General features: G+C 37.4%; 1 protein-coding gene across 1 annotated transcript in view; it reads right to left on the bottom strand.

Moving 5' to 3' along the window:
* Positions 1-12,650: 12,650 nt before the first annotated feature.
* Positions 12,651-14,040, bottom strand: part of NECAB3 (N-terminal EF-hand calcium binding protein 3) — a 105,473-nt gene continuing 104,083 nt past the window's right edge. The window contains exon 13 of the mRNA XM_070748828.1: positions 12,651-13,358. Coding sequence (XP_070604929.1) covers positions 13,330-13,358 — 29 coding nt within the window. The 3' untranslated portion in view covers positions 12,651-13,329. The remainder of the gene's footprint in view (positions 13,359-14,040) is intronic.

Below are 14,040 nucleotides of genomic sequence, written 5' to 3'. Positions count from 1 at the left end.
GAATTGCTTCTGCACAAATCCCGGAGCACCATAGTTTTCAATAACAAATAGCAATTAATTGCCTTATTGCATTAAAAAAGATGGTCCAGGTTTCATTACCTACATGCAAATTGGATACTTATCTCACTTCATGGAGGGCAGTCATTTGTTTCAAGACATCCTGAATGTGAAGAGCTGCTTCGGTTTACTGTAAGTCTTGCTTTAAAATAAAGAGTTATAAGAAAGTGGAGCAGAGCTGGTGAATTTGTTTGAGGTCAATTAGTCTCTAATCAGCAGATGGTGTAGGTATCTAGTTGATTACAATGTCCTACTTCAGAGTGGAATGCGGTGTATTAGCCTTTCCTAAAAGAGCTCTGTATTTCTCTCTATGAAAATTAGCATAGGCAGTTTTTGCACAGATTTGTGTCACCTTTTGTGCTATTTGATTGACCTCGCCAGGTTCCTAAGAGGTCAGTAAGGGGCGTACATAAGTGCACCAGTGTGCCTTTCGTCTCTTGTCCAATTTGTCTCCCCTTATCCCATATGTCATATATCTTTCCTCCCTTTCATATATCTTCTCCTCCATTTTAATATCTTTTCCTTATATGTAATACTTCATTTCCCTCAATATGTTTTGTGTATTGGACAAATAAATAAATAAAATAAATAAATAAATATTTCTTTGGAAATGCAATAGTAGCCATTTTTCATTAATTGATAAAATTGTTTTTTATCTTTAGGAATTCTAAGATGTGTGGACTCAAATTGGCTGGGGAATTCTGGGAACTGAAGTCCACACATCTTGTCAAGGTTGAGAAACACTACTATAAGCCATATTTAAATCAATGTTTTTTTAAAATGTCTTTGCAGCTGCAGCACCAATTGGGACATTGGAGGTCGTCCAGTATGACCCCACATGGTAACTAAAAAACATTTCCTGATTTCATATCAGGTAAGTATTACTTTTGACTTTTGGTTCAGAATCTGATAAGAAATGGCCCCGAGTCTGCGGAGAGGGGCGGCATACAAATCTAAATAATAAATAAAATAAATAAATAAATGTTATGAAATTACTGCTAATTCTCAAGTCTTGAATTTCAATAAGCTTCTTTTCTGCCTTTATTATTAAGGAGGTTGGATGTTCCACGAGACTTGATATTTGGGGCTTGGAAAACGTCGCCTTTGACCTGATCTAAATGTAATTCATATAATCATCTACCATAATGTCCTACTAGTCAATGAATACTTCAGCTTCAACCGCAACAACACACATGCACAAAATAGATTCAAACTCAATATAAAGCGCCTGAAATTTGACTGCAGAAAATACGACTTCAGCAACAAAGTGATCAATGCATGGAATTGAAAGGCCAGCTGCTCGAGGCCGGCCAATATTTGCAGCAAGGCCGTAAGCACTTGGCCACCGCCGCCAAAGGCAGAGATGGGGGTGGTCGTGTGAGAATGTGCATGACCACCCAGCATGCCCAGCGACGGGCCAGAGGGTGGAGCGGCGAGTCCCGGTATACAAGGGACCAACTCGCCGCTCCCCGCCCTCTTTGGATTTTGATCGTTGGCCCAGTTGACTGACAAACAAACAAACAAACAAAACAAATAAACAAATAAATAAATAATATTGATATCCTTTTAGATTCCATTTCTGCATATATATCAAAAGAGCTGAATTTATGTTTAAAATGCATGCTGCAAAAAGCCCAAGAAAAAGAAATTCTACCTTAATAAACCTTCTACCTTAATAACCTAGGGCTGAAGATTACTATTGTTGTCTTCAAGATTTTATTCTTCTAATTCTTGCATTGAAGCTACCAATTGATTCTTACTCTCTTGCATTCCACGCATCCTTAATTCTTTTTTATTCTCAATGTCCTTTTTCTTTATCCGTTTCTCAAAGACCCCCTTCTCAAAAGTCCTCCGTCTCCTCTAAGGTGCATATTTCAGAGTTTTGCTCCAATCTCACTTCAAATAGTGGGATCAAAACAAATAGTTTTCCATCAAAGATGGATCAGCAGAAACCTGAAAGAGAGAGCTTAGCTTTCTTTCTATCTATCCTTCAGGTGTGTTTTATCTAAAAAGGAATAGTTTCAACACATGTAAGCCCACATATATGGCTAAAAGCATACTCTACTGTCTACAAGCTTGTTGATCTCAAAAGGAATGAAAGGCAAGGAGGTAAACTGAGCTTTTCAATGTTAAAAGCCAAAGATAGAAACATAGAAGATTGACGGCAGAAAAGATCTCACGGTCCATCTAGTCTGCCCTTATACTATTTCCTATATTTTATCTTAGGATGGAGATATGTTTATCCCAGGCATATTTAAATTCAGATGTAGAAGAAAGGTTTTACTTTTATCAGCACTGTCTACAGACTCAATTAAAATTATTGGGAGATGGTACTACTATTGATCCTGCCTTTAAAGATTAATGAATACTTCTGTGTTTTCATATAATTCTCATCAGGCAACATTCAAGGTTTCTCTACCAGGAAGACCACCCACAACCACATCATTCCTTGTGATGCCACAGCCTGGAACTAATCTGCACATGGTCTAAAGCAGTGATGGTGCCAAAAGAGTGTGGGCACATGTTATCGTGCATGCGCGAGTGCCCACACTCCTAATTCAATGCCTGGGGAGGGCGAAAACAGCACCCTGGAAGCCCTGTGAAGGCCGGAAACAGCCTGTTTCCCAGTACGCCCAATAGAAGGCTTGGGTTTCACTCTTGTGTTTTGCTGTCCCCAGGCTTCAAATGCTTCCTTGAAGCCAGGGGAGGGTAAAAACGCCCTCCATCATCCTCCCAAAGGCTCTCTGGAAGCCAAAAATACCCTCCCAGAGCCTCTGTGTGAGCCAAAAATCAGCTGGCCAGCACACACATGCACGTTGGAGCTGAGCTAGAGCAACGGCTCACGTGCCAATAGATATGGCTTCACATGCCACCTGTGGCACCTGTGCCAGAGGTTCTCCATCACTAGTCTAAAGCAAGGATTTTATCAGCTATGGGATTGCTGCTATTAGTGGTGGGAGCAGTGCCACACTTAAAAAAGAAGCAGGAGTGTGCTCATAATTTCAACTGGCATTGAGCTTCCTGGTATTCAAAGACACAAGACCAATGATTGAATAGATTTTGCAATCCTGTGTTTCAGGACCAGTTAATGCATCAGCTGTTATGTAGGAAATAATTTCATATATCATATTACTTGTGATTTTCTTAAGATCATCTTTTTAGCCATTCTAAAATTAAAATCAACAGCAGCTGAAAGAGAAACTGACTTTAGGCAAATCCATGAAAGTACTTCAGAAATTACGCCAGTGACAGATGTTCGAGTTTAATTCACTTATCAATAGTTTTTGACAGGAGAAATTGCTCATGACAACTGCATTAACAAATGCAATTCCTAAGGTCAGTGAATTTCCTTTTGGGCTATTGTTGTATGCAGTCTAAATCAATTGCTTTATATATAGTGTATTTTTACATTTAGTAGTTAAGTTCCAGTGAATTGGATGGGGCATAAAGACCTCCTTAAGAATGGAAAGTTGAACTTATTTGGGTCCAACATCTCAAAACTGAATTTTGTTTGCTTATAAGAAAATAAAGCTATCATCAGGGGGAAAGATCTAAAGATCCCAGGCCTGGCAACAAAGATGAGTCTTTAAACTTTTTTGGAAGGCAAGGAGGGTGGGGGCAGTGCGAATCTCTGGGGGGAGCTGATTCCAGTGGGGCGGGGGCCCCCACAGAGAAGGCTCTTTCCATAGGTCCCACCAGCTAACATTGTCTGGCTGATGGGTCCCTGATGAGACCAACTCTGTGGGACCTGACCGGATGCTGGGATTTGTGCAGCAGAAGGTGGTCCTATGCCATGTAGGGCTTGAGAGTTTTCATAGCACACAGATGTCAGGGGAGTTGTTGGAATAGAGCTTCAAGAAGGCAGTAAATTAGTCAGAAGTAGGAAGCTACATGGGTAAGCAGTTGTAGAACTTAATGATGTAGGAAGTAATAGAGGTCTAAAATAGGGAGACTGCTTAGAAGCTGAATTAATTCTTTATGTCTGATGGGAGTTGATCCAAACATAAGGGAGCCAGATTGCTTTAATCTTTTTTTAGAACTTTAGACACAGACTAAGATATTTGTGAAAGATAAAGTTTTCAAATGTATATATTAATTTAATATATCAAATTTGTTATGGCTACCCAGTCCATTAGATTCTGGGAGGCTTACAAAATCCAAATATTAAAAATACATTACATATATTACCTTCAATTTCTGCAGTAGTTACTCCTAACAGAAATAGCTGGGAAAAGGAATGGATTTGAATGGACCACTTGATTAGTCACTGTGGACAGAATTCTCAGACTAGATAGGATTTTAATCTGATTATCATGGTTTTTCTTATGATCTTCCACACTGCAGCTGGAAGGGAAAATTGGAGTATCATTTCCAATTAAGAAGATGGCACAAGGCCACAATATTGTCACACATAAGTAATCCAAATTTGGCTGGTTTGGAGTTTTTTAAATCTTCTTTTCCTATTTATTTATTTTAAACATGTAGAAATATATATATGCAATAGAGTCTGGAAACAAGATAGAAAAAAACACAATCTAGAATGGTCTGCAAACTTCTTTACTATGTAATCAATTGCTAGTCAATTTCCATACTTAATTCATAATTATCTGCTTGGACTTTACAGGCCTAAAATGGTTTAGGTCGGACCAGGTTACCTGAAATAGCAACTTCTTCAGCATGTACTTACCTGGAGTTTAAGATCATTTAATGAGAGCATCAGCCAAAGAGGTTTAACCACACTAGCAGCACTTTGGTACCATGTGAAGACTTTTCTTTTCCCCCATGATTTCTAACTGGCTTTCAATTGTATTTCAATTTTAGCATTTTAGTTTTGCAATAATTGCCTTGCAGATGCTTAGTTTTATATAATGACTGGATATTATGTCTATGTGTTATTATTCAAATTGTATATTTTGGTGTATTATTGTAATTTCCCAGGTTGTGTCAGCTATTTGGCTGCTTAAAAACTGATTTTTAAAAAAAAAAAATACTTGCAACATTGAAGTTCTAACCGGATAGAAAAAACCCACTCTTTCTCTATGTATTAGTTTTTGAGGAAGTAAAAAAACCATCTCATTGTCCTCCAGATATTGAATGGACTGATATGGCTGCTGGGAACTGTATTTCAGAAATTCTGGAGAATAATGCCCCTATTTTTAGCAGATGGGCTTAAAATAAAAGAACTGTCAATGTCGCATCCGAAATAGTTTGACAGTCGCGGGAATAGGTGCAGCTACCAAGCTACTTCCCTTTTCTACTTTCACTCAATTCATAGCATGCTTCCTCCCCCTAATTAGATGCACCTGGTTTTTTCTCTTTTTAGTTTTGACATTGTTCAAGCATCTTCTTCTGTTGGCCTTATCAATGTATGTTTCCTTGAGTTATCTCATAGGCAAATCATATTGTTTTACATTAAACTTTATTCGTGATATAATGAACCCTGCATGGCATTCTAACAGTAGTAAAATGTAGATCATGGAAATTGAGAATCTGATGAAAAAGGACTTGAGTACACTGACTGAACCTTTTATACCCAGTTACTAAAACTCTCTTCATTACCTGGGTGTCACTGAGTTATTTTGTTACTGCCAATACTATGTTTACTGAACATTGAGGTTCGGACACAATTGCAGGAAATTGGGATAGGGTAAACTGCCCTAGATCAGGGGTGTCAAACTCAATTTCATTGAGGGACGCATCAGGGCTGTGTTTGACCTCAGAGGGCCAGAGTAGGTGGGGCCAGGTGGGTGTGGCCAGCTCAACCTCATTCGTGTTGGGGTGCTTGTGGTGGCCTGAGTACTCTGCCAGTGAAAATAGGCTTCTGAGCTCCATTTTTTGGATGTGACTGCCTCCTGCAACTCTCCGCCAGGAAATGAAACTCAAAAGGCTGCCTGAAGCCCTCCCAAGCTCTATTTTCTCTGACAAAGTCATCCTCGACCAGTCCTTTGCTGTTTCCAGAGTAGACCCACGGACCAGATGTAAGCACCCCATGGGCTGGATTCAGGCGAAGAGCTTTGAGTTTGACACCCCTGCCCTAGATGAAGAACCTTTCAGCTCTATATTTACATGAAATATTGTTCCCATGATTGTGTATGTATTTATTTCTGTCTGGTTCAGAAACAGCATTATGGTTTTAATGCAAAAAGTGAATACATTTGCACATTATATAAACAGTAATTAATGTGTGAATTGACTCCTGGTCAATTGACACAGTTGTAGTCATCTTGGTGTTGCACATATAACACATTTCTAAGAGGAGGAAGTGATTGTTTTTGACATATATTATGTATTGTCATACTTCCTTCAGTTAATAAAATTTTCATGTATGCCATTAAGGTGAAAAATGATGTGTCACAGAATTTCACATATACCTATGACTTTTTGTACAGTGCCCTGGTGATATCAATGTGTTCAATCCAATGATATGCATCATCCAGAGCATCCAGTAATCAGAGAACATTAAAAGTGATCGAAATTCATGTTGATAAAGGTAACGCTTAACACATCATTTTTCAGCTTCTAATCTTTAGAAAGTTAAGGCTCTTAATGAAGACTGTTGTAATTGCATATCATAATAGATTGTTCATGTGATTACCAAATATGCAAAAATTGAGAGCTTCATTTCTCAGTGAATCATCTTTAAAATATCTTGTTACTTATATGAAATATTATTGTTGAGGTTTTATAGAGAAATAAGTCAAGTAGGCAATGTGCAAAAATTAATACCAAACGGAATACTGAAAATTACATAGTCAGATTTAAATTAGTGATCTAAATGTTGTTGGAGTGTGTCCATCTAGGGATGGCCATATTACCTGGTTTATGGTCACATGAAACCGGTAGGTTAAAATATCCATGATTGTGTGATGCAATGTAAGTCTCATTATTCCTGTTTGAGTTGGAAACTTTTATATTCTCTTTTTCTATAGATACATCTGTATGAATACATTTGCATAAGAAATACTGTGTTTATTCTGAATGGTAGTGGTGATGATGATTGACAGTGATTCAGTAGCCTCTAATTATAAGTCTAGAATAGAATAGAATAGAATAGAATAAAATAGAATTCTTTATTGGCCAAGTGTGATTGGACACACAAGGAATTTGTCTTGGTGCGTATGCTCTCAGTGTACATAAAAGACACGATACATTTGTCAAGAATCATGAGATACAACACTTAATGATTGCCATAGGGGTCAAATAAGCAATGATGAAAAGGAAAGTCTTTTAATAACTATTTATCTATCTATCATCAAGGAGGCAAACCTATCTATCGCTCTGCTTCCAGTTGACCCACAACAGTGAATTGAGTCAGTCTGAGTGAGACAATGATTGACCCAAAGTCCCCAGCTAATCTTCTTGCCTAAAGGAGGCCTAGAATTCATAGCTTCCTGGTTTCACAGCTAGCATCTCAACTATTATACCAAATTGGTTCTCAGATCTCAATTCTATTGCTACATATACATAATCTCACCAACTCCCTCTGTGTTGGGAATTAGAATTCAACTTTCTGTTTATCTAATGCTTCGATTGGTGCCAGGGTTTAATGGCAGTACATTACCCAGTTTGCAGTGTTGTTTGATTTCACTGTGAATCAGTAACCCAGATTGATAAGCACTGTCACATGTGTTCCTTATTAAACATGCCAAATATTTTCCCCATCTTCTCTGAATTGACATTTTGCCCTAATGTTATGCTGAGAGAAAGAAGGGAGCAGCTCCCTATACTCTCAGGTAAAGGCTTGGTTTATTTATTATTCAAAGGACATAGCAAGATTTTTAGAGTGAGAGATAAGTGTCAAGCTCACAACCAGGAGAAGGAGTAAGACTTTATTTACTTTGGTTTCCTCGCTCTCCCTGCTGAGACCATCTGTGCACTAACTTTGTTTGGCTGTAGAGTCAGAAACAGAGATTTAAATAAAATGCAGATTTATGCAAACATAATGCCAATAAAGGCTCAAAGGAGGAGTTGCAAAGAAATTAGCTAAATCACCAGATAAGGAAGCAGTCCAACATATGAAATCCATGCTCTACTGAAATAATAATGCCAGGTACTGTTAATACTCTAGTTATACAAATGGTAAACCTATAGGAAGTATGTTTACCGGAGATATCCCTAACTTATTGATTAGCTGAATTGCCTGGGTTTGCCCAACATATTGACCTATAAAACCATGATGGGTTCAAAGAACACAGTAGGCTGGAATGTGGTTCCCTAGGTTGTAATTCAATCTATAATGGAAGCAGAATTGCTATGCTCAAAGAAAAGGACCATTAAATGGGATGGTGAGTGAGTTTAGCAACACTGTATATTCGTGGTGAGAAAAGATTAGTAGTTAGCACTCCTCAGTGTAAGTCAATTAATTCTTAGTTGTTTGATTCCGACTGAACAATTATTAATATTCTTTCACTAAAAGATTAATGTATTATAAGGTGGGGTTGAAAGTCTACAAGAAGCAATACTGAGATTTTACTACTCTGTTCAGAATTACTACAGAAATTGAAAGTCTGATCCAGAACCCTTCCCAGAATGCTTGACAATTGAAACAGGAGGGGGACAGGGTCCAGAAGATTCCATGGGTGTGTGGGAGAGTGTCTTCTTTGAAAGTCATACTCATATGAACATTTCTCTGACATCATAGCTTTTAACACACTCTGGGAATTAGAAATCAGTGGAAGACTCAAGACCATTTCTAAAACAATGATTTAGTTACTGGATTCTCTTAGGTATATGTTCGAGCTAACTATGAGCTGAGGTTCTAGAATTGTAGTGGGAATGCAAACATTACTGACTGTCAGTAATGATAAGCATCCTGAGGGCTTTCAGTGTGATTTCAGGGACTGGAAAATCAGGATCCTCGACTATATACAGAACTGTGGTGGACAAAGTTCTTCATCTTGGTTTCTGTTATTCATATACATGGGTTATATGAGTCACACAGAACTCTACTGGAATCTTCTGGAACATACAGGTTTACTTTGTGAGAGGACCCTGTCTCTCTCTTCCCCATCTCCCCCACGGTTACTGAAATGGTCGGAGGCTAGAGTCGGTAACCAAAGGCTTTATTCAGTGTGTAGAAACGACGTACAGAGATGAGGAACAGAGGCCATGACAAATGACAGGGTTTATATACTCATGCCGGCTGAGGTAACAACCAATCGGGTGACAGGCTTTTGCCGCCCTTGCTTCTGACGATAACTTAACCAATTAACAACTAGTCTCCAAGCATACTTCCTTTAATCACTGGGCAGGACATAATACTCCTCCCCCCTTATGTTGGAACAAATGTAATCTCCCAAGTATGCAGGACTGCGACGCACCCTTTCCGAGCGGCGAGGACTGATGACATTTTCCGGTCCAACTTACCAAATGACAAAGCATAATCTTCCATTTGTTTTGGAACAGTATATTAGCACTGGTGTCTCCAACCTTAGCAACTTTAAGACTTGTGGACTTCAACTCTGGGACTTCAACTCTGGGAGTTGAAGTCCACAAGTCTTAAGGTTGCTAAGGTCCATCTTTGAAATGGCTATGTTGCTAACATCTGTCTTTGAAATGGCTGTGTTTTGCTTTATCAAAATTCTTTATTATTTTATGTACTCTTCACTCGTCTTCTTTGAAAGGACACCATTTTCACTTTCCTATGGTGTAGTGATTAAGATATTATATGAAGCTCACTGGGTGACTTTGGACCAGTCATATAATTGTATATTGGCCAGGTGTGATTGGACACACAAGGAATTTGTCTTTGGTGTATATGCTCTCATTCTATTTCAATCCCATCTACCTCATAGGGATTTTGCTGAGGGCAAAAATAGAAGGAGGGAGCACTACACAGGCCAACGTGAGCTCCTAATACAAAGGAAATGGTATTTACCAGTAACGGTGTAGTAATTAATCACATTCTGTCCTTTCTGCCTCTGAAGGGCAACAGCTCAACTGTACAAAAAATAGCTATCTATAAAAAAAGACTGCATTTATCAACAATGATCCTCATCAAATCCCACTGAGACAACCCAGATTTGGTTGTTATATTTAATTTGTATGACTACCCATTCACCAAGAGCATGATAAAACATTAGAATGACATTTAGACTTATATACCCCTTCACAGTGCTTTGGGCCGGGAGTTTGGCAGCCCTGATCTAAAGCCAGAGTCTTTGAATTCACAGATAATTGCTTGAAGAATTACTATTCAAGATACTGTAGGTAACATGTTCTTCAGCATAATAGCTTCTCGGCTTCAGATATTTTGGGATTGCAATTCTTACTTATTCCAACTTCATGTGCTGGTAATAGAAATGCAATTTCAGCAGGCCTGGAGGGAATTAAATTGGGACATCTACTTTATAAGCACTTATTATTCCTACTCTGACACTGAGTAATACACTGGAGTTATTGAACTCTCCAAAGTTTCTTCCACCTGGAATTCTGAGTTTATTCAAAATTTAAGATTTCACATGGGCTGCTAGATCACTGTCAGTTTAACAATATAAATCCATTTTCTTAACACAATTTTGCAAATCAATGTGGGTTGATTTTTCTTGCAATAGGGGAAAAAAAGTCCCTTTCTACAGTTGGCACATGTATTCTGGAAAGAGATAGGGATGTGTTGATAACTGGACAACCTACTTCTAGCTTTATGTATAACACTTGAGAGCTTAAGATGAAGTATTGTTTGGCTGCCTTATCTCATGAAGAATGACTGCACAGCTGCATCCTAGTCTAATCAGGCAGACCCAAGAAGACAGATGATGGATGTTAATTTAATAGCCATTGATTTTTCTATCTGTCTTAGAACCAGGACGCAGAACAGACGATGTATCTCCTAAAAAGATAACGTTTAATGGCAAACATTAGTGCTACTAAGTTGTAGAACAACAGATTCAATATGGTTGAAAAGAAAAATAATTTGTCAATGACAGAATGTTTCCGGACCAAATAGAAGGGAATAATCTTTTCTGTGCTCCTTAGTAATTTTTGCATAATGTATTAATGGTATATTGTAATCTGTTTTGTAAAATTATGTTTTGTAAGAGTCTTCAATTCTCCTACCTAATCTCAGGATTTTGGAGAACATTCTTTTGACTTGTGGTGGAGATTTGTAATTTATTATTATTGGAGCTGTTGGAGAGTGATGTTATTGTTCCCTAATGGGAGAAAATGTGTCACAATAATTTCTCTTGGATTTAATTACCGTGTGGGAATTCAGGTAGGTGATCACAGTTTGAAAGATGTTTGCGCATGGAAACATAAATATCTATTAACACAATAGATGACACCTATTCAATTCATCAACAAACTATCTTAAATATTGAAGATTGGTTGGAATGAAAATGTTTAGTGCAGATCTTAAGAAGTCAAATGTTTGCCCATCTGTCGTTTTGACCCAAATAGAGAAAATCAATATGTCTTCAAGAGAAATGATTTACAAAAAATAAAATTAAACAAAAAACCCCAACAACTTTCAAGCACATCAGCCTTTATTACAGAATATGAAACAGCATTTTGGGGAGAAGAAATTTCATTAGATTTTTGCTAGCTGCTATTTTCACATGAAGAAATTTAGGAAGATTAATCAGAAGGAACAGATCAAAATTTAGCCAGGAGTATAGAATTGTTTATTAAGAGACAAGGAAAGTGGAGGATACAACTGTGTTTTGATTACTGATTACAAATGCAAAAAAAAAGGTTAAATAATCAGGACTTTATTATTTTTACAAAGCTGTTTTATGTCCTTGAATTACAACTTATTTTGTTTGAAAATGAACAATTTCCCCATTTTTACAGCAGAAACACCCATAGAATATAAAACCATTTACAAATGGCACAGCATCCAAAGTACATTTCTGAGAAAGCAATTTCTTTCTTTCTTTTTTACAATAGCATGCACATTTCTTATTTTTAGCTTTATTTTCTTTATAATAAATAAATATAATAAACTATTTATAATAGTACAGGTAGTGCTTGATTGCACATTACAAAGATCAGGCAGTCTGAGATCATGAGCATATTCCACAAGATTAATCTCTTTCCCAAATGTATCTAGAAATTAAAATTTAAAGCGTGTGCTGGGTGTTTTGTTGGAGACACGTAGCTTTCATCTCAAAAAGATGAAACCGCTTTTAATCTGCACAAGGCCGCTTGCTTGTGAAATTCTTACCAGCTGTTTATTCCTTCAAATTTATAATATTTCATATTATATTTCTTTAAATTTCCAGTTTTATATATCTCAGCTAATATTTGATGTAATTTTGCTAGCAAAAATATGTAATGTAATATTATTCTATTAACATGCTCGGACAGACTGCTCTGTCAGACTATAAAATGAAAGCCTTCCTACATTCAGCCTACATTTTTGCTTTTGTTTTTATTTTATTTATTAAATTTATTTGCTGCCCATTTCCCCAGTGAAACTCTGGGAGGCTTAGAGAGCATAAAAAGATAAAGATAAAAACAGCTAAGATTTTAAACAATTGGGGGGAAACCCAGGAATCAAAAGGTAAACTGGAAAATACAAAGGATTTCAAATAATGGCCTAGAATTCACATCTGGGCTGCAAAACTTCCAGACTAACACTGTGCCAGTGGAATCTACCTTCAAACATCATTACTGAAACTTATTATCTGCTTTGCTTCTGAATTCATACACATTTCAAAATCCAAATTCTGAATTTTGAAACTTGCACAAGCCCAACTATAGCACCCAGTTCGAATCTGGTAAGAGATCTGGAAAAAAGTCAAATTCCAGACAGGAGGCACTATATTAACTGATGGGTCCATTTCTAGTGAATTTCAATGATGTGGGAAGTAGATCCTGCTGTATCTTCTTGTGTTGCCAAAATCACATAATGATGTTTGCCCATTTCAGCCTTTACAATTACCATGCCCAAAAGTTGTAAGTTTGTTCCCTTTGTGCACCAGCACATGTGGCCAAAATTGGTGCATCACTATCATGCTTTAGGGATAGTCTCTTCTTACAGCCAAGAGGGCAAGCAGAGCTATTATACAGGTCTGACTAAAAAGGGCTATCATACAGGTCTGTATGTTAGAATGAAAGGAGGGTATAAATCATGTTCAAGAAAGATGACAAGGCCATCTTGTTTGCATGTCTACCGTAAGAAAGGAAGCATTCCACACTTATACAGAAAAAGAAAACAACATAGCAGATGGTAGGACAAGAATGGGCACCTCTGAATGGAAGGCTGTATTGGAAAGATGGTCCTTGATCCATCACATGCTGGTTGCTTTGAGATAATATTATAGGGAGCTCTCAGTTATTATTCATAATCCACCAGGAAGCTAAAGAAAGAAATGAAAACATGTGCAAAATTTAAAGAGGTGAACCAGTTTACACAAATGTTATAAAACATGATTCTTGACCTCGTAATCTACTTTAGGTTTTAGACTTAAAGTAAGTCGAATCTGCGGAGAGGGGCGGCATACAAATCTAATAAATAATAATAATAATAATAATAATAATAATAATAATAATAATAATACTTATTCCACATACCCCATTTCCCCCAAAATTTAGACATCCCCTGATAATAAGCCCAACCAGGCTTTTGAGCCCATGGCAATAAGGCTTATTTCGGGGTTCAAAAAATATATAAGGGTCTTATTTTGGGGAAAACACAGATAGGTACAATGTGTTAAGTTTAACATAGCTTAATGATTATCTATCTATCTATCTATCTATCTATCTATCTATCTATCTATCTATCTATCTATCTATCTATTGGATTTGTATGCCACCCCTCTCCATAGACTCGGGGCGGCTAACAACAATGATAAAAACAGCATGTAACAATCCAATCCAATACTAAAATAACTAAAAAAACCCTTATTATAAAACCAAACATACATACAAACATACCATGCGTAAATTGTAAAGGCCTAGGGGGAGAGAATATCTCAGTTCCCCCATGCCTGATGGCCGAGGTGGGTTTTAAGAAGCTTACGAAAGGCGAGGAGGGTGGGG

Source organism: Erythrolamprus reginae, chromosome 3 (genome assembly GCF_031021105.1).
Source record: "Erythrolamprus reginae isolate rEryReg1 chromosome 3, rEryReg1.hap1, whole genome shotgun sequence".
NCBI lineage: Eukaryota > Metazoa > Chordata > Lepidosauria > Squamata > Dipsadidae > Erythrolamprus > Erythrolamprus reginae.
Note: the sequence above shows the minus strand (reverse complement) of the source record. Positions and strands in the feature narration are given on the sequence as shown.